Source organism: Triturus cristatus, chromosome 8, assembly GCF_964204655.1.
Source record: "Triturus cristatus chromosome 8, aTriCri1.1, whole genome shotgun sequence".
NCBI lineage: Eukaryota > Metazoa > Chordata > Amphibia > Caudata > Salamandridae > Triturus > Triturus cristatus.
In genome coordinates, this window is record NC_140591.1 from 1,167,710,186 (window position 1) to 1,167,730,481 (window position 20,296).

The following is a 20,296-nucleotide window of genomic DNA, read 5'->3' on the forward strand; positions in this document are numbered from 1 at the left end:
ACGCACATACACGCACTTTATGAAGTCTTAAAGGCCGCTGCAACACGCACTCACATACACTTTATGCCGTCTCCAGTTTATCTTTGTTTACTCTCCACCATCGTCTCCCGGTTCTGTTTTTAATCCGATTGCCACTTTCCTACCCACGGTTTGTGCCTTGAATTATGGCACTCAATCGCTGCCCTTCCTTGGGCCCAAAGAAACTACACTCACCGCAAACAAAAGCCACGGCGTGAAAACCCGGTGTGCAGGGCAGCGAGGAGGACGCAGCGCTGGGGCGACACACGAGTAGTAGATGGAAATGTGAAACGTGGTTACTGATTAAGATACAGGGCCTAACTAGGCGGGCAACGCGCGAGAGCAACAGCAAGAAGATCCTCACGGCCAGACGATAGATAAAAAATGGCGGATGGGAGCTTCCAAACTTTTTCGGATTCGGGGGCGTGTTCCTGCTGTTCTAAAAGGGCGTGGCTAAAAAGTGGAAAGAACTGCACGGAACACGCCCCCGAATCTGAAAAAGACGGAGCCTATTTGGAGGGACGGCTCTCTCCTCCAATGGCGGGCCTCCATTTAGGAAGCCAGCCAATGGAGGAGAGGCAAAAAGAGAGGCGGGCTAAATAGCCACTCTAGGAAACATTAAATCTCCGACTTCCGGTTCTGCCTTCGGCAGACCGGTAGTCCTCAACCTAAAAATGTAAGAGCACATATTTTCTAAAACAGTACCTGCGTTCCTTAATTTGTATGCAAGGGCGTATGTCTCCGTTACTTTATTTCATACAATTCAAATGATTATATGTTTATCTGCATAGATCAAGCTCCAAAAGAAGGCTTGCTTACTTTCTAAAATACTCACAATTTGGTATTTGTAGAAAACAAGATGTACATGCACGTTTCTGAATAAATAATGAATTATTTGCTAGGTTTAGTTACTAATAGCAAATTGCAGACATGTTTAACTATCCATATGTTGCAAATGGTGTATACTTATCTCAGCTTTGGGAGTACGCTAGGCCTGTTTCCTATATTAAGGCTAAGCTAACTTTGTGACAGTACTTCCAGTGACGTTATTCAGCCATGCCTTTGCTGATTTATCCCCTCCCCCACTATTGTTTAGGGCTTCTGCACTGCCACTGCCTCGTGCACACAAAGTACCTGCTGCGTGCGTCCCGTCTACATTAACTGGCTCCTGTCTCTTCACTGACGACTTCGGCGATCGGAGACCAGAAGCAGCAGGAAGAACACTATGAAACACGCAACGAAACAGGAGGGATCGATACTGGGGATTAACCTTCTGCAGACGAGAGCCATCCGACCTGTACTACTCAGTGCGTAGTTTCCTGTGGCCGCATCCAGCACTTCCTGTGCAGTGCATATCGGCCCTGGTGAAAAAAAGACTTTCTCCGGGTAGTTTCACGCAGTTTAGTGGCTTCGCTGGCATTTCATTGCAACGGAAAGTGTGCCGTCGTTTTTCGGTATCTTTTTTGTGTCGTGCCGCCATGTAGTATACTGTCCCCCGCACACTTGCAGATATATAAGAGAAGGTGCTCTGCAGGGAATGGCTACATACATCCTTTTGCTGCCACTGCTCAGCAGGCTGGTCTTCTTTCTCCCTGCTCCTCAGTTGCGGGGCTGGTCTCACACCCCAAACAGTGGTCGTTTGAGCTTGCCCATACGTGTCAACGTTTGGGAGTAAGCGGGAGGGAAATTAAAGTGGTTCGGAATTGGTTTACACGTTAACTTGCATTCAGCAAAATTCTTTGTTTCGTTATGGAATGCATTACAACCGCTAATCAAAAGGATAAACTTCTTTTCGACGTGCAGGCTTCAAGACAAACAAGCATTTACAATGCAATAGGTCTCGCATTTGTGAGAGTTACAGCTATTGGCGATGTAAATGGCAATGTCTTTTACCTATGTGTTTTGGTTTGGAGTGGAGTGGGTGTATGTGGGTTTGATTGGAATTGTGTGGGTGGAATTGAGTGGTGTGTGGTGTATTTGTGTAGTGGAATTATGTGGCATGGTGAATAGATGTGGTGAGAGCTGCACAGAATAAATAGAAAGGAAGAGAGAGGGATAGGTAGTTTTGCAGGAAGTGGTGCAGAAAGAGTGTTTGAGAAAGAGAAAGAAGTGGAGAGCAGGCCACAGACCCATAAAGAGGGAGCACCTGTGTACGCAGAACACACACCCCAAGAAGAGTAGTAGAGCGTGGGTTTGACGGACGGAAACCTTGAAAAAGGCACCGGAAGATATCGTGCTCAAAGACCTGAAGTCAACCACATGACAGAGGCAAGAGGAGTGCATGAGAGAGCGAGAGAGGGGGTGAGAGAGAGGCTGAGAGGGAGAGGCACCAAGAGGTGGGGGGGAGTTGAAAGGTGGACCAGTGCACTGCACGAGAAGCTACTGGAAAGCACCATGTGTGAGGAGGCAGTATAGAGAGAATGTGAGGGAGGAATAAGAGGGGACAGTGGGATTGCAAGATAAGAGGGGGTAGTGGCAGCATGAGGAGATGAGAGGGGCAGTGGTTGTGTGTGAGAGAGATAACCGTGTTGGTGGAAGTGCGAGGTAGAGATTTGTTGTATTGGAATTGTTTGTTGTGGAATTGTGTGGTGTGGTGGGGAGTTGCGTAGTGGAAATATGTGGCATGGTGTGCTGTGGAATTATGTGGATAGTAATTAAATGGTTTTAGGTGTACTGGAATTATGTAGAGTGAGATTGTGTGTTATGGAGTTTATTGTGTAAAATGACATTGTGTGTTTTGGAGTGGCATGTTGTGGAGTTGAATTATGTGGTGAGCTGTTAAATTTTGTGGCAGGATGTGGAAGTATGTGGTGTGGATTGGGAATATGTAGTGTGTTGTGGAATTGTGTTGTGTATTTGAAATATGTTGTTTGGTGTGGAATTGTGCGGTATGTATTGGAAATGTGTGGAGTTGAATTGTGTGGCTTGGAACTGTGTCGCGTTGAGTGAAATTATGCTTATTGGAATTATGTGTCATGGTGTGGAGAGCATTTATGTGGATTGCTGGTATGTGGCATAAAGTACATTTATGTGGGGTGTGTTTATGTTGTATTAAGTAGAGTGTTATGTGGAGTGTAATTATGCAGTGCTGAGTGGCATTGTGTGGTGTAGAATTATGTGGCATTAAATAGTGTGGTGTTGTGAGGGATTATGTGGCATGGTGTGGAGTAGCATTATATTGTCTGGAATTATGTGGCATGCTGCAAAGTTGAATTTATTGTGTGCAATGGCCATAGGTCTCACTTTTGCGAGAGTTAGAGCTATTGGCGCTTTAAATGACAATGTGCTTTACCCATGTGTTATGGAGCGGAGTGCATGAATGTGGAGTGGAATTATGTGAGTTGGATTGAAATTGCTAATTGTGGAATTGTGTGACGCGTAAATGTGTGGTGTAGCACAGATGTGTGTACTGGAATTATGTGCCATTGTGTGCAGTGGAATTATGTGGATAGTAATTATGTGGTTTTGAGTGTACTGGAATTATTTGTAGTGGGAATGTGCATTGGAAAGACTGGAAGGGCTGGGGCAGTATTAGTGAAATGGAAAACTCTGCTTTGACGTGCAACTCACTGCCGCTGTAAAAGGTGAAAACCATGGTGCCTGTTAGTTAAAGTAAAAAAAATCCACGTTACTGCGTTGGATACACTGGAAGGTCTGGGGCTGTGTCAGTGGCACGGGAAGTCCTGCTTAAAGTGCAGCTCACTGCCACTGTAAAATACGAAAAAACAGGTGGCTTTTAAAACTAGATATGCTGTACATTTGTGTCACCACATAGACCGCAAATATGGAGGGCCCATATTCTGTAATCAGTCGTTGCACATAATAGATTTCTTAATGCAAATACTTTATCTCTTAACACAGCTGTTTGCTGCATTCATGAACCACAAACTGTCCAAGGCCAGTGACACTCATGACGTGCATTGCTGAAGGCAAACCATCGGACTTTCATGGGCTAACTCTTGGAAGCTGCCTTTGCGCCTGACTAGATGTGTGTGTGTGCTATCTCCAAGCCACAAAATATGAATTTATGCACTTATAAAAAAAATACCTTCCTATCATTAGCAAGTCGTGTTTCGGACCAAGTTTCTGAAAGCACAGCTATGTGTCCTCAAGGCCTCCCTGGTTGACACAGGCACTCTCACATGCTTTCATCCTTACTGAAAGACTCAAAATTGCATTTATTCCATTTATTTATGCCCTGGTTTTAGGAACACATCCATTTCGTTTGTGTGCACAAATACAATATTATTGTATGCAAGCACGATTTCACATTCAGAATTAAAGTGAATAGAACGTCACTGGGCAAAGCAGAAACGAAAATGTTTCTCATCCGGGCAGAGCTAGGAGAATTCAAAGTGGAAAACACCCATTAACGTGAAGCATCACTTTAACATATGGCCACTTTGGACCCAGTGATGGTGGAGACGTTATAGCGCCGATAAGATCTCTGCAGACCAAGGAGCCGCCAGGCTGCTTTGTTTCCGGATTGTCACTTTCATGTGCACAACACGTGCTGTGAGCTTTCAACCTACGTGTCACTTCCTTTTACAACCAGGTCTGGATGGATGCCTCCTCGTAAAAGCAAAGCATCTGTAAGACCATGGAAGCACATTTGCTTTTAGGATACATGAATAAAGTTTGCATTCATTGAGAGTTTCTGTGAAGGAATCTTCATCAGAAGCACTCACTGATCTATTTCCTGCAGTTCGTTTTATTGCATTTGCATAGCGCCTTGCATCCCAATGTGGGCAACGAAGCACAATATCGGGTAGGTATCATGCTAAGCCGTGAGGCAGAGAGGGGGCTCCATGGTTAGGAGGGTGTTGTGTTTTTAATTCCCAGAAGCGATTTTGTAGGTCCTGATAAGCGTTTGTTACCCATATTATCATTGTGTACTTTGCAGGCGAGGAATCGCTTCGCTGACGGGTGCAATTCAAGCCGTATCCTATTTCGTGCTTCTGTCTAAGTGCTTCTAAGAGCAGTGTCTCGACTCTGGGCAGCAGGGGAAGCTGTGGGAGTCACTATCACAGGTTCGAGAGGGAGCACCGCAGGCGGCCTATAACGAGTCTTACAACACAAAACCATGCCTTGTTCAGTGTAACTCATCTCAGGCTCCTTATAAGTTTACTTGCTACTGTCATAAATAAATCACACTATGGGCTTGATTTAGAACGTGACAAGGAGGCGACCCAGCCCTTTTGCTGCGTTTATTCTTAGCACTGAACACCTGGCTACAAGTGCACTGGGCAACAACCGTCACAGTCCCACTCACTTTGAACCGCTTTCTATGTACATCCGTCTCATTGCTAGCGCAAACACAAAAGTTTCACATTTTTAAAGCATGTGAATGGATGACAGGCAGCAACACAGGATTGGGGGTATGGGGCGGGGTGGGACGACATGAAGGGTGGAAGCGACACGGGTTGACCAGAAGCAACACGAGGGCATGGGTGGAAAGGGAAGAAGCAGAGGGCCAGCGTAGGGTGAGAGAATAACGACAAAGAGCAATATGGGGGGGGGGGGTCTGAAATAAGCAATGGGCAAGACAGAAACAGGCATGTCATGTAAGCACATTACTGCGAGCGCATCACGAGGGGCAATGGGGAGAAGTGCAAAGGGGAGAATAATCGACGAGGAGAGAGATCAGAACAAAGTGCGGAAAGAAAAGTACACCAGCAGGGAGACCGCTGGAAAACAGGCGCACTCCCGGAGTGCTTAAACAACAAGCATTGGCCACACGCGTGCCTCGCGCTTAAAGTTAAAAAAAACAAGACAAGCCCGGCGGAGCGTGGGCAACAACCGTCACAGTCCCACTCACTTTGAACCGCTTTCTATGTACATCCGTCTCATTACTAGCGCAAACACAAAAGTTTCACATTTTTAAAGCATGTGAATGGATGACAGGCAGCAACACAGGATTGGGGGTATGGGGCGGGGTGGGACGACATGAAGGGTGGAAGCGACACGGGTTGACCAGAAGCAACAAGAGGGCATGGGTGGAAAGGGAAGAAGCAGAGGGCCAGCGTAGGGTGAGAGAATAACGACAAAGAGCAATATGGGGGGGGGGGGGACTGAAATAAGCAATGGGCAAGACAGAAACAGGCATGTCATGTAAGCACATTACTGCGAGCGCATCACGAGGGGCAATGGGGAGAAGTGCAAAGGGGAGAATAATCGACGAGGAGAGAGATCAGAACAAGGTGGGGAAAGAAAAGTACACCAGCAGGGAGACCGCTGGAAAACAGGCGCACTCCCGGAGTGCTTAAACAACAAGCATTGGCCGCACGCGCGCCTCGCGCTTAAAGTTAAAAAAAAACAAGACAAGCCCGGCGGAGCGTGGCGCGCGCGCGCGCTTGGGGGCGGGGGAGCGGACCCTTTGAAGTGCTCCCAAAAGGCGGATTGCATGGCGGCACGATGCGCGTGATTGTGCGCGTGCTAGCCATGCAATACGCTTTTTGGGAGCACTTTTCAAAGCCCCTATAGTCTCGCTTTGCGATCGCTTACGCGATAGCAAGGCGAGACCTAAAAATATGCAATTTGCTTATTCGACACATGATCACTGCTTCACATTTAAATGACCATAACAAGTTGAAGCAACAGCTACATCTATTCGTTTTTCCAAGTAAACAACTTGCAACCAAACGACCCCAGATACTGAACTTTAAAAATAAAGGAGGCAAACAAAACCATGCATGCACAAATAATAGGCAACAAGATAACAAGTTTCTTATAGTTGTTGACTCCCTAATACTTCAAATTTTTATGGATATAAAGTTGCGGGCAAACAATTATATTCGGCTAATAACATTAAGGAAAAGGCTCTTTTTTTATTTTTAGGTAGGCAGCGCTTGCGCTGTCTCTTCGAGACATCCTGTATTCATCATATGGGCATTAAGCTCCGTCCATCTTTTAACTTGGCTCCTGTTACTGCCCCTTGTAAATGGTGGCTTTTCATTGGTAAATAGAGAAGCACAAGTCGGTCTCAAATTACACAGGGTGCGAGTCAATTATTATAATAGTAAATTTGGCCAATAGCCATATCTTCAATACAATGTTAACAATAAAAAAAGCTTCCTGCTTTTCCGGTATGTCTCACCCAGACTGCAAATAATCAGAGAGAGCGAAGGTGCACACCTTTTTAGTCAGACCTAGGTAGTATCTTATTATATTATAGTTAATGGTGCTAAGGTGCTGCACTCGCTGTCTAGCCAAGTGCTTTAATTTATACAAGGGAATACTAGCAGGAAAACTTGCTGGCCCCGTGCACTGTTCACTGGGATTTCAACCAAACCCTACTTAGTGATTCAATATACTCAAAAACTCAACACTTTTTCAGATTAAATTAATCCAGAAGTTGTTTTATATTCATTATTCTAATCAATAATGCAAACATCTTTGAATATAACCAATGAAGTCAATACATTCAAAATAAATTACAATGGTTTTCACATGTTTTTACATGATACACGTCAGTATTGTAACATAACATAAATAATCAATCCATATGCTTGTCGAGAAGGCCCGATGCATTTCGGGACTATGTCGTCCCTTCCTCAGGGGTAATCCTATAAAAAAATCCTAAGATTAATCAATATTGTTAGTTCAAACATACACATGAGTTAGATCTCACTACCCAATTAGATTTCTGATCATACATGGATTTGGTTCAAGGGTGTGTCGCTGTAAGTGTTATTGTGCTGTGTCACATGTATGAATAGTGCTAAAATATGAAAATTGTTAGTAATATCACCCATAGAGCTCCCATAGTAGAACCTAATACATAAACAAAATAAAACTCCGATACCTCCATCTCAACTGTAGTGATACGATAGAGTGATACGTCTATGGAAAGAAAACAAAACACCATCAGAAACCACATGAGCGCATATGCCAAAGGGCGATTCAGAATGGGATTCACCCATATTTCACAATGACTCACCTCATATTATATGAAGCTATCAACAAAATTCCAATCATACTTTCGTCTCTGTGCCACATAAACTGAAAACAGCAAACAGACAATTACTGACTTGGAAGATAATAAAAAAGCTGAACGTGATACTAATCGCCTGCAATATCATACCAAAGTCTCACCTCAAAGGTTCTCTGTTTTACACTTGACGCATGTGATTATAAGGATTCGAGTCTCCCTGCATCGAAAAACAAAAATATAAGGCCTAAATAATCTAATACTATCGTCAATGTGAAAGCATTTCGTGAAGAAACCGCTTCACGCCTTACCAGGAATAGGAGCGTCTGTCGTTCTATGTTCAGCAGCTAATGTTTTCAAACGCCCGTCGATAACTGCTTGTTTATGAAGAGAAATAGAAACAGGACTGAAGAAATTCTACTGGAAATAACGTACTGGAAGGTTACGAACACCGAAATAATTATGGACGACGGACTATATGTAGTTCTAAGTATCTACAGAGAATGATATAAAAATGATAACCTAAAGGAGCGCGATTCAGATTGTTGATGTCACTGATTGTCTGAACCTAAACAATAACTAAAAAAGGAAATAAAGAATGTGACAAAAAGGTTATTTAGTGGTAACTGAGTAAACAACAAGTATGATAGGATGTCATAGAAATAGAACAATGGCAGTGTGACCGGCAGTGACACACTGGAAGAAGAAAAAACCCGAACTGAATAAAAAGCTTAACTATGATTGAATGGTTGCAACCTTGAGCAGAAGGGGTTGCTCATAATAAAAACTGATACGAACCCACAAGGAAAGAATGTTTGTAGCCAGTGGTATGCACAATCAATAGGTAGTGCCAGTCATGTTAATAAGAATAATTATACCATGTCCAAACTCCACCTCATCTTACTGTATGAAGGCCGACGGCAAGGTGTCAGTATGCTCAGAGGGAATAATAAAACCCCAAAACACCATAATAATTATTACAATGATGGGAAATGATAAACCATAACGAATACTCACTGCAAATAAAACAGAAAAGACCCTCATGTGATTGTGCTGTTATAAATGGTTACTCAAAAAAGTAAATTTGGCCAACAGCCATATCTTCAATACAATGTTAACAACAGAAAACGCTTCCTGCTTTTCCGTTATGTCCCACCCAGACTGCACACCTTTCCTTAAACTGCAGCCTTTTCCTGTGTTTGTGACTTCTAAAAAGTCACGCTACCTTCACAGAACTATATTTGGAACTTCCTCTGCTACTCATAGTTTCCTGCAACATATTCAAGTGAGGAAGGTTCCCAGAAACACACACAATGCGAGAAAAAAACACTTAAGTTAGACCGCAATTAGACCTTTTTTTAAATTAGGCTTTAGATTATTACCATATAAAAGATGCAACTTAAACATGGACTTTTAACCACGCATATAAACTGCCTCATACAAAATTTCCTTCTTTACACAATAATAGTGCTTCACAGTTTGTGGGCAAGTGACAGGTAAAACTGAATAATGAACAGAATGATTAGGGTCTAAATCTAAATTAGGGTTTTGATTCCTTTCATCTTGTTGTAAACTCGCATGAGGACTGCCCCTGTTACATGTGTTGTTACTCTACATGTTTTAATTACAGCCTGTAAGCACTATTTTAGTAATGACTTTCTTCTAGCTGCTTTTGCAGGTACGACACGCTCTCCCGCTTCTGCAACCCAGCCTGCGGTTTAACGGCAGGGTAATGGTGCTCACGATTCATCATCTTGAACAATGACGGCCACGCCCTTCTTTTCTTGTATGGGGCTCGCCAAATTCTATTAATTATTATTTTTTTTTAAGTAGCAAGGCTCGCCCTTAATCTTAAACAATGGCAGCCGCGCTGCTTGCGCCTCTATTTTGTCAATCTAATTTTTTTAAGCAGCATGGCACCCCTTCTAATCAGCAACATAAAAGGGGCTGCACACTGCTTTTTTTTCTGGGTGGCTTTAAAGCATGATGTGGAGGCGCGGGCTAACGTGACTGATGGTAAAATTGTGGCACGCCTTTTCTTTTTCAATATTTAAGCATCTTAAGCTAACGCATGCGTGCTGCAATCACTTCCAAAGTAAATAAATAGAAAAAAATATGTGGCTCCATGCCTTTTCTTTTCCTATTTCCTTACTTCTGTTAGAATCGTGGCACCCGCGCTTTAGCTTGAGATGTTGAGTGCTAAATCATGAGTGCCGCAATTGTAACAAAAGTAAAATAAATAGAAAAAACATAGCACTGCCGCCAATTATTTTCCATTTTTTTACTTTTGTAGCAATGGACTCCAGCTTTAAACCTCTTAAGCTAAAGTGAGGGTGCCGCGATTGCTTCCAAAGTCTATATATAGAAGAAAAAAATGCAGCCAGACGCCCCTTTTTCTTTTTTCTGTACTTTTGTTACAATTGCGGCACCCGCGATTTAGCTTTAAAGCACAGGTGCTTCGATTGATTCAAAAGTAAATAGAAAAACAAGCATTTGCAATACAATAGGTCTCGCATCACTAAAGGTTTGAGCTTTTGGCGTTGCATCATTATTATTAGCAACGCCAATAGCTCAAACTTTCAGCTTGTGTTAGGTCTCGCCTAGGCAGCGCTTGCGCTGTCTCTTTGAGATGTACTGTATTCAGAATATAGGCTTTAATCTCCGCCCAGTGCTTCTGGTTGGTTAGTTGGCATACCTTTTGGAAATTCCTCTACTCATGTTGGTGAATAGTGTCCATCTGTCCCGCCTTTGGGTACTTGGTTCCCTCCCATGGGACATCATTGCCCACTTTGGAACTTTAAAACCAAGTTTGAAGCCCGGCACCATCCTGTGATTCCTGGGAAAGCACTTAATTTCTTAGCTTTAAAAAAAAATATGACGGTGTCACATAATCTGGTGCTTGTTTAGAGCGCATTAATGCTCTTGGACAAAGTTGGTGCTATAGAGTTGTTAGCAGTTTGTAAAATGATGATGACAGTAGTTGTGGTTTCGTACTTTGGATGGGTGGGCGGAACCATGGATTTTGCAGACTTCTGTAAATGCTGATATATACACAGACCTGCACAAGTTTTTTTTCTTCTTCACCTAGTACATTTCGGTTTCCTCTTTGGGAAGGACCTGTACCTCAGCTTTCTGAAGGCCTGGATTGTGCAACTGTCTGGCTGCTTTTCAAGCTGTCAGTGAGCGATAATGAATAGGCCATGGGAGGAGGGAATGTGTGAAGTCTCTCGCTTCAGCCTCCTTAGTGGAAAGTCGTGTCATAGACAGAGAAATAAGCTGTGAGTTAATAATGGTATTAGTTTAATTAAAAAAAATTATTAGAGCTTAAATTTCCTTTGATGCACTTGAACACTTTATAAATTGGCAATCCTTTATTGGTTACAACAAAATATTGTCACATCCCTGAATTCCGTACAGCGTCGTGTTTTAAAATTGCCCACATGGTCCATATTGGGTGCGCATGTTCAGTATGAAGTGCATTTCTTGTTGGACGCATAACTAATTTAGGAAACACCATTCTCTTTCATGTTTATCAACTTTATATTATTTTCTGCGCTTAGCCTGCACATAAATACGGGGACCTAGTATAAGTAGATTGTTTGCCTTTCCTAGACTGCACTTTTTATGTCTGGGTACTTCATCTATGAATTTAGCTAACCTCTCAAGGGTCCAGTATATCTTGTGAAGGGTGAAAAAGTGATTCCTTTTTGGGGCAGCCGATTTTATATTTTTATATACCAAACTCCAAGATACTTGCCATAAATGTTCTAGATCCAGTCTCCGGCAGCATAATTCCCATTTTGAGTGTGGTTGTATTTACTTTTTATCCTCTGCATTGACCAGTTCCCTGTACAAGATAGAGAATTCGGTATTTTAATTTGATTCCACCCTCAATCATGTCTTTGTAGTGCCAGTTATCTTGCAGTATCAATAATTGGTTCGACAACTATGATAGTAGCGTATAGTACTTAAATCATGATAGCTTTCCCCGTGTAACCTCAGATATGGCCCCCATCTTACACGGTTTATTCCATCTTTTAAGTCCCCCTAACATCTTGTACCTGCATCTTTCGTGGTAAAGTGAGTTAATTCAGTAAACAGGATGGGGTTGTGGTTGAATTTCATAGAAGGGCAGCTTAAGTATAATAGTGAATCCTTAATGTTTTTCTCATGCTATGCCAGACTTGTAACAAGGTTCGTAAAATGTTCAAGCAAATCTCCTTGAAATATTTAGGTGCCCTGAGTTTATAAAGGAATTTATTATGGTCTACGCCTTTAACATTACACCATGCATAATTTCCCTGGGCAGTTTATCTGCTTGCATCAGCAACATCCTGCTGTTGTTAAAATGGAACGCACATACTTATAACTGGAAATCGGGTAAAGCTAGACCACGTTTTCCTAGCATCCTATGTTTTTTTCCATTTAAGCCACGCACCCGTAGAGGCCCAAAAGAAACTACTGACCATATCCTGTATTTTAGTAGCTAACCTAGTTATTAGGAATACGAGGGGAATACTGTAAAATAAAAAAGTTAGTTTTGGTAGAAACGTCATTTTAATTAGATTGACTCGTCTATACATTTTTAATGGCAAATCTTTCCATCTCCTCCACAGGGTCTAGGTCTCCTTACGGTAACCAGCCCTCACTACGAAGCTGTCACCCCGCGTGCAATTACAACTCGGTCGTTACAACGACCCCGTTGTAACAGGGAGACATCTGTTACATCGCGGTCTTCACACCGCAATACCTTTACAACGCAAGTCATTACAACGAAATGCGCTGGATGGCGCCCTATGCTAAGGAATATTATGATTTACTATTCCATCATCTTCCCTACTGTAACGTAGGCTGGAGTTGTAATAAGTAAATCATACTATTCCTAAGTCTGGTACCTTCCAGCGCAAGTCGCTGTAACGACTTGCGTTGTAATGCCTGCATTGTAAAGGTATTGCGGTGTGAAGACCACAATGTAACGTTACATATTCGTTGTAACAACGCATACCATTACCCCGCAGGTCAAAGCAACGACTTGCGGAGGGGGGAGAAGGTGTTGGATTTAAAATCCAACACCTTCCCTACTGTCCGCACAGTCTGGAGTTGGAATAGTAAATTTTACTATTCCAACAACCTGCGCCCCCCTCCGCAAGTCGTTGTTCCGACTTGCGGGGTAATGGTATGCATGGTTAAAACACGGTCGTTGTCACAACCGCGTTGTAATTGCATGCGGGGTGACGGCATGCGTGAAAAGGAGGCATGTTCTTCCTTACTGACCTTCTCTAACTTATTTTCTGTCAATTGTTCCAGTTTTAAGTAACTAGTACTCCCAGATACCAGGTCTGTTTTTTAGAACATTGGACTTTATATCTGAGATTTAAACCCATTATTCTCATTTTCTCTTTTTTAATCTGATATCCTAATAGGGCACCAAATTCCCTGGTCAACCTCCCTATTTTTGACATTAAGGGTCCGATTACGATGCCGAAGGAAACGGCTCAAACCCTCGGTATTCGTAATCAGCAGTTTGGATTCATTTCCAACCGACCCATTTGGATGGAGTCGGTCGGAAATGACTCCAAACTTGATTTCCAGAGAGCCTGTTTGCCATTCGGAAAGCCACTTGTAATCCCAAGGGCGGCTCTTTCCGCCTGAGGGATTACAATGTCAGATTCCGACAGGATTTCTGTGCTGCCCTTTCTGACACAGAAATCAATCAATCAATCAATCAATCAGTGACACTTGTAAAGCGCGCTACATACCCGTAGGGTCTCAAGGCGCTGGGGGGGGGGGGGAGGGGGGGGTGCCGCTACTGCTCGAACAGCCAGGTCTTCAGCTTCTTCCTGAAGGAGAGGTGGTCTTGGGTCAGGCGCAGGTCGGTCGGGAGGGAGTTCCAGGTCTTGGCGGCCAGGTAGGAGAAGGACCTTCCTCCTGTAGTCGCTCTTCGGATGCGGGGGACGGCGGCGAGGGCGTGGTTGGCTGATCGGAGGTGGCGTTTGGGAGCGTGGAAGTTGACTCGGCTGTTGAGGTAGCTCGGGCCTTGGTCGTGTAGGGCTTTGTGTGCGTGGGTGAGGAGGCGGAAGGTGATTCTTTTGTTGACGGGGAGCCAGTGAAGGTCTCTCAGATGTCCGGAGATGTGGCTGGTTCGTGGGATGTCGAGGATGAGTCTGGCTGAGGCGTTCTGGATCCGCTGGAGTCTCTTCTGGAGCTTGGCGGTGGTACCGGCGTAGAGGGCGTTGCCGTAGTCCAGTCGGCTGGTGACGAGGGCCTGGGTGACGGTCTTCCTGGTCTCGGTGGGGATCCACCAGAAGATCTTCCGTAGCATGCGTAGGATGTTGAAGCACGCCGAGGAGACGTTGTTGACTTGCCTGGTCATGGAGAGGGAGGAGTCCAGGAGGAAGCCCAGGTTGCGTGCATGGTCTGTCGGTTTGGGTGCGGTGCCCAGGGCGGGAGGCCACCAGGAGTCGTCCCAGGCGGAGGGTGAGGAGCCCAGGATGAGGACCTCCGTCTTGTCCGAGTTCAGTTTCAGGCGGCTGGTCGTCATCCACTCGGCTACCTCTTTCATCCCTTCGTGCAGGTTGGATCTGGCGGCGGCGGGGTCGTTGGTCAGGGAGAGGATCAGTTGGGTGTCGTCGGCGTAGGAGATTATGCTGAGGTTGTGTTTGCGTACGATGGCCGCGAGGGGGCTCATGTAGACGTTGAAGAGGGTGGGGCTCAGAGATGATCCTTGAGGGACGCCGCAGGTGACTTCGGAGGCCTCTGACTTGTACGGTGGTAGGCGGACTCTCTGTGTTCTTCCGTCGAGGAAGGAGATGATCCAGTCCAGCGCCTTGTCCTGGATTCCGATGTTGCTGAGGCGCCGTACTAGGGTGCGGTGGCAGACCGTGTCGAATGCCGCAGAGAGGTCTAGGAGGATGAGGGCCGCTGTTTCTCCATTGTCCATCAGGGCTCGGATGTCATCGGTGGCGGCGATGAGGGCGGTCTCGGTGCTGTGATTGTCTCGGAAGCCGGACTGTGAGGGGTCGAGAGATCCGTTTGTCTCGAGGAAGGCGGCCATCTGCTTGTTGACGGTCTTCTCGATGACTTTGGCTGGAAACGGGAGGAGCGAGATGGGGCGGTAATTCTTGAGGTCGGTGGGGTCCGCTGTAGGTTTCTTTAGTAGGGCGCTGAGTTCGGCGTGCTTCCAGCTCTCAGGGAAGATGGTGGTGTCGAAGGAAGTGTTGATGATGTCTCGCAGGTGGGGTGCGATGACAGCGTCGGCCTTGTTGAAGACGTGGTGAGGGCAGGGGTCGGTCGGTGATCCGGAGTGGATGGAGTTCATCGTGCGGATGGTGTCTTCGGTGCTGATCGGGGTCCAGGCGTGGAGGGTGGTGGTGGGGGGGTGGTTGTTCGGTCATGGTGTGCGTTGGTTGGTTGTTGAAGCTGTTATGTATGTCCGCGATCTTGTTGTGGAAGTATGAAGCGAGGGAGTTGCAGAGGTTTTGCGATGGGGTGATGTCGTTGTTTCCTGCGCTGGGGTTGGAAAGCTCTTTCACGATGTTGAAGAGTTCCTTGCAGTTGTGTGCGTTGTTGTCCAACCGGTCTTTGAATGCTGTTTTCTTGGCGGCGCGGATCAGCTGGTGGTGTTTCCGGGTGGCAAGTTTGAAGGAGGTCCTGTTGTCTGGTGTCGGTTCCCTTCTCCAGACTTTCTCGAGGGCTCGGCAGTTCTTCTTGGAGCTCTTGAGTTCGTCGGTGAACCATGGGGCCTTCTTGCTGCCGGGTCTGCTAGGCGGGGTCCTCAGTGGGGCGAGTTCGTCCGCGCAGTTGCTGATCCACTTCGTGAGGTTGTCGGCGGCTTGGCTGGGGTTCGCTGAGCTGGCAGGAGGGTGCTGGTTCAGGGAGGTGGCGAGCTGGTCTGCTGTGATCTTGTTCCAGCTTCTGCGGGCTGCCTGTTGCTGGTGTTGGTGGGTCGTCGTTCTCTTGAAGGTGAAGTGGACGCAGCTGTGGTCCGTCCATTGAAGCTCTGTGGCGTGGCTGAAGGCGATGTCTGTGCTGGATGAGAAGACTGCGTCGAGTGTGTGTCCGGCGAGGTGGGTGGGGGTGGACACCAGTTGCTTGAGTCCCAGGTTGGCGAGGTTGTCGAGCAGGGTGCTGGTGTTGCGGTCGTTGTTGTTCTCCAGATGGAAGTTGAGGTCTCCCAGGAGGATGTAGTCGGCGGAGGGGAGGGCATGCGGGCTGACGAAGTCTGTTGGAAGTCGACTTTGGGGTCCCCATAGGTGGAAGGCCTCCGGTTGGTCGGCCGAGGGGTACCATTGATCCCAGCACCCGTGGCAGGCACCTGTCTGCCACAGGGTGCAGGGATGAACTGCACCTCTTCTCTTTATGATGAGAGCATGCATTCCCATTGGAACACATGCTCCCATTGCAAAGAATAGGACTCGACCGAACAGTGTTCGGTCGCATCCTAATTGCTGGGTTGGGACTGCCGACAGGAGGTCGTCGGTCCCAGTACCCAATCGATGTCGGACGGACTCAGGTCTATCTGACATCGAATCGACCCCCAAGTCTCTTTTGCGTTAGATGTACATATTGTTGCATCATCTGCATATAACTCCTCCTTTCTAACTAACCCCAAATCCACAAAAGTGGTCGCTCTTGCGTCCTGAGCGAAGTAAGTGAGCTAAAAGTTCTATGTATAAATTAAAATGTAATAGGGAAAGCGGGCAGCTTTCCCCATTCTGGTCCCTCTCATGATATAAAATTTACTTGACAGGGTTCCGTGCTCTCCATGCCACTGGAGTAAAGCTAGCCTAACTGATGTGGGGTGAAACCCCCAAAAACAGTCCCAGGTTGCTTGTTTCCGGACCAGGGAGGACCTGGGCTGGCATTTTGGGCTGGACTCTTCCCATGGGGAGTAGGGTAAAGACTGATTTTCATATGACTGGGTTTAAACTGGAATGGCATGGGGAGCAAAAAAATATGGTTTTAGGCCCAGATCTCTGTACTGTGGTGAATGTTTGACATTGATCAGCATTCTGTCCATCAATTGTTCTTTTTGCATTTGTCACCCTGCGTGAGACAGGTATGCCCACACGTGGGTCCCGTGCCACTGGAGTCAAGCTAGCCTGGCTGATGAGGGGTGAAACCCCAAAACAGATCCCAGGATGCTTGTTTCCGGTCCAGGAAGGAACAGGCCTGGCAGTTCAGGTGGCCTGTTCCCATGGGCTGGGTATAAACTGGAATGGCATGGGCAGCAAACAAACTATGAATTTAGGCCCAGATCTGTGTACTGGGGTGAATGTTTGACATTGTTCAACATTCTGTCCATCAATTGTCTGCATTTGTCACCCCAAGTGTGATGGGTATGCCCAGACGTGGGTCCCATGCTTTCCATGTCCCTGGAGTTAAGCTATCCTGGCTGATGTGGGGTGAAACCTCTAAAACCAGTCCCAGGGTGCTTGTCTCCGGTCCAGGGAGGACCTGGGCTGGCATTTTGGTCTGGACTCTTTCCATGGGGAGCAGGGTAAAGACTGATTTGCATATGATTGGTTTTAAACAGGAATGGCATGGGAAGCAAAAATACAATGGATTTAGTCCCAGATCTCTGTACTTGGTTGACTATTTGGCATTGTTCAACAATCTGCCCATCAGTTATTCTTCTTGCCTTTGTCACCCCAAGTGGGATGGGTATGCCCAGACGTGGGTCGCGTGCTCTCCATGCCACTGGAGTCAAGCTAGCCTGGCTGAGGGGTGAAACCCCAAAACCAGTCCCTGCATGCTTGTTTCTGGTCCAGGAAGGGCCTGGCCTGGCAGTTCGGGCTTGACTGTTCCCATAGGGAGCAGGGTCAAAATTTATTTGCATATGGCTGGGTTTAAACTGGAATGGCATGGGGAGCAAAAATAACTGGATTTAGGTCCAGATCTCTGTACTGGGGTGAATGTTTGACATCGTTCAACAATCTGTCCATCAATAGTTCTTTTTGCATTTTCCTAGTATACAGACCATTTATGTTGAAACTCGTTCAACTTCCCTATCGCTACATTAAACTTTTGTCTTCCACTCTCACTTCCCACATCTCCTGGCTTGGGTTTGTTCTAGGGTAGTGATGTGCCAATAAGCTATTTTCAATCTTTTTCTTTAGGTGTGTGACTAGGCACTCTTTTTTCCCACATGCTCCCCGCCCGGTGCTCCCAGTATTCCCAGTGCTCCCCTCCCAGGGCCCCCCCCTTAAACCTTGACAGTACATATATGCCAAATTTCTAGGGTGAGTTTGTTATCTCAACCTTTTATAAAGTGCTTTAATCTACCTCCTTTTTCAAATTTGCCCTCTTAGTTCATTTATAGTGATGCTTTCATTTTCCTTATTAGTTCATCCACTTTATCTCCCCTTTTGAAATTAAACATCCAATTTCTCGTGGACTTTTGCTCCTGAACTCTTTAATTTTTCCTTTCTTTTCCCCAGTTCCTTAAACGCTGCGCCCTTGTTTTGATGCTATCAGACCTGTTTACGTAGGAGATGTTTTTATGCAACAGTACCTTTGACTTCAGGGTTTGTTTAGAATCTACTGTTTGAGGCTATAGGTCAGAAATATGTTGTGTGAGTCCTGCTACTCAAATTAAGTTTGAAAATGTCTTTGTCTCCCTTGTATATCTATTTCCAGGTCACTGTCATTCACAACTCCCTCTTTCAGCAGCTTTATCACAAACCCTTTCAGATTATTTTCTTCTACTCTCTCCAATGCATTTAGAAGCCTCAAATTATTTCGCATAGAATCTAGTTCTCCATCCCCTTGCAAGACTTTTATTTTGTTGTTTAAGCTTATCTATTTCCCTGGCATTCTCTTGTATCTGAACACAAGAGAAAAGTTCCCAAATTAAAGCATATAAGCTAAGAAAAAAGGCTTGTTGGGTCCTAAGAGTAATAAATCTTATTAGATAAATCTCTTTTACCAGTGGGACCCACTTTCTATGAACATCTTTAGATAACTCTTATTTGCAATGACACAGTACAATAAATGGTTTTAAGAACATACTATTAGTACAATCACGGTTAAAACATCAGTTTATTATGTGAAACAAATATATACGATATTACATATTCGATAAAATACTATATGTGGCCTTCCTCCCACTATAGGTTACAATCTAATAATAAAAAAAAAAGAATTTAAAAGGATTAATTAAAAAAACACCAGTCGACGCGGCGTTTCGGGGTTTGGTTCAATGTTTTCACCTTCTTCAGGACAAAGAATTTACATAAAATCTAAACATAAAAAGTATAAAAAGTATGTGTCAAACATAAATCAAGAAACCTATAATAGTATGTTCTTAAAACCATATATTGTACTGTGTCATTGCAAATAAGAGTTATCTAAAGATGTTCATAGAAAGTGGGTCCCACTGGTAAAAGAGATTTATCTAATAAGATTTATTACTCTTAGGACCCAACAAGCCTTTTTTCTTAGCTTATATGCTTTAATTTGGGAACTTTTGTCTTGTGTTCATTTAAATACCTCGTCCCTATAAATACAAAGGGGTACCTCCCTTTCTTTTTTTTGGATTCTCTTGTATCTTACACTCGCTCTCTCCGTTTATCCTCCAAGACCTTAGTTCTTACCATCAGCTCATCTAGCTTAGCCTCGAGGGCATGACCCGACCCTTGAATTTCCATCTCATTTTTTCTTTGAGACCTCAAATCTCGTTCTGATTTCAGGCTTTAATTCTGGGAGAATCGAGCCCAGGGAGGCTATATCTAAACCGACACTCGCAATGGGAGCTTCCCCCTGAGGTCCTCCCTGGTTGACTTCATTTCTAGTCCCTAACAGTTCTTTTGTTATTTCTTCTGGCACCCCAGGGTCACCCTGTTCTGTAAGATTAGTCTGTGGTTCAAACATATTAATTGTTGATACCCCTATAATTGGAACCACCTCGGTCTCAGCAACATCAGGGGTTGCTCCTACACCCATACTGTGAAGATGTATCAGTTGTCAAAGGGCCCTCTTTGCTCTGCAGTCCTTCTGACTTCTTGTGTTGATATGCTTTTTGCTCCTTCTTTTTCGCCTCCATTATTACAAAACAAATTACAAATGTGAGAGTTGGCCTCTTACGTCTCCCTTGCTTTTCTTCACTAGACATCCAGGTAAGCCTGAGGGCCTCTGTGTTTTTCTCCTCACGTTGTGCACTTTATTAGTTTATATCAAGTCTATAGGCCCCCCCACTCCACTGCAGATAAACTCCTGGTCTCGATATAGCCCAGTAAGTATCTATTTTTCTTCAAGGATATATTACCCAGGGGTATTGTTTGGGCACATTAGGTGTGTCTCCCCCGCCTTGTAGTACTAAACTTCAGTTATTGTCTAACAACGCTGTCT

The 20,296-nt window shown here is 45.0% G+C and overlaps 1 protein-coding gene across 8 annotated transcripts in view; it reads right to left on the reverse strand.

Annotated features, from left to right (window-relative positions):
* Positions 1-8,364, reverse strand: part of LIPT1 (lipoyltransferase 1) — a 28,149-nt gene extending 19,785 nt beyond the window's left edge. Inside the window, exons 1-4 of one of the 8 annotated variants that reach the window (XM_085622804.1) lie at positions 8,260-8,342; positions 8,113-8,168; positions 7,958-8,019; positions 7,823-7,860 (exon numbers count right to left, since the gene is read on the reverse strand). Coding sequence is in view for 3 of the 8 variants with exons in the window: in XM_085622801.1 (XP_085478927.1) it covers positions 7,958-8,016 (59 nt within the window). In the remaining 5 variants the exon portion in view is untranslated. Of the gene's footprint in view, positions 1-213; positions 361-1,152; positions 1,495-7,822; positions 7,861-7,957; positions 8,048-8,112; positions 8,169-8,259 lie in introns of those variants that run through there. The other 7 variants (XM_085622801.1, XM_085622802.1, XM_085622803.1 and 4 more) reach the window with 7 other exon arrangements.
* Between the last annotated feature and the right edge of the window lie 11,932 nt (positions 8,365-20,296).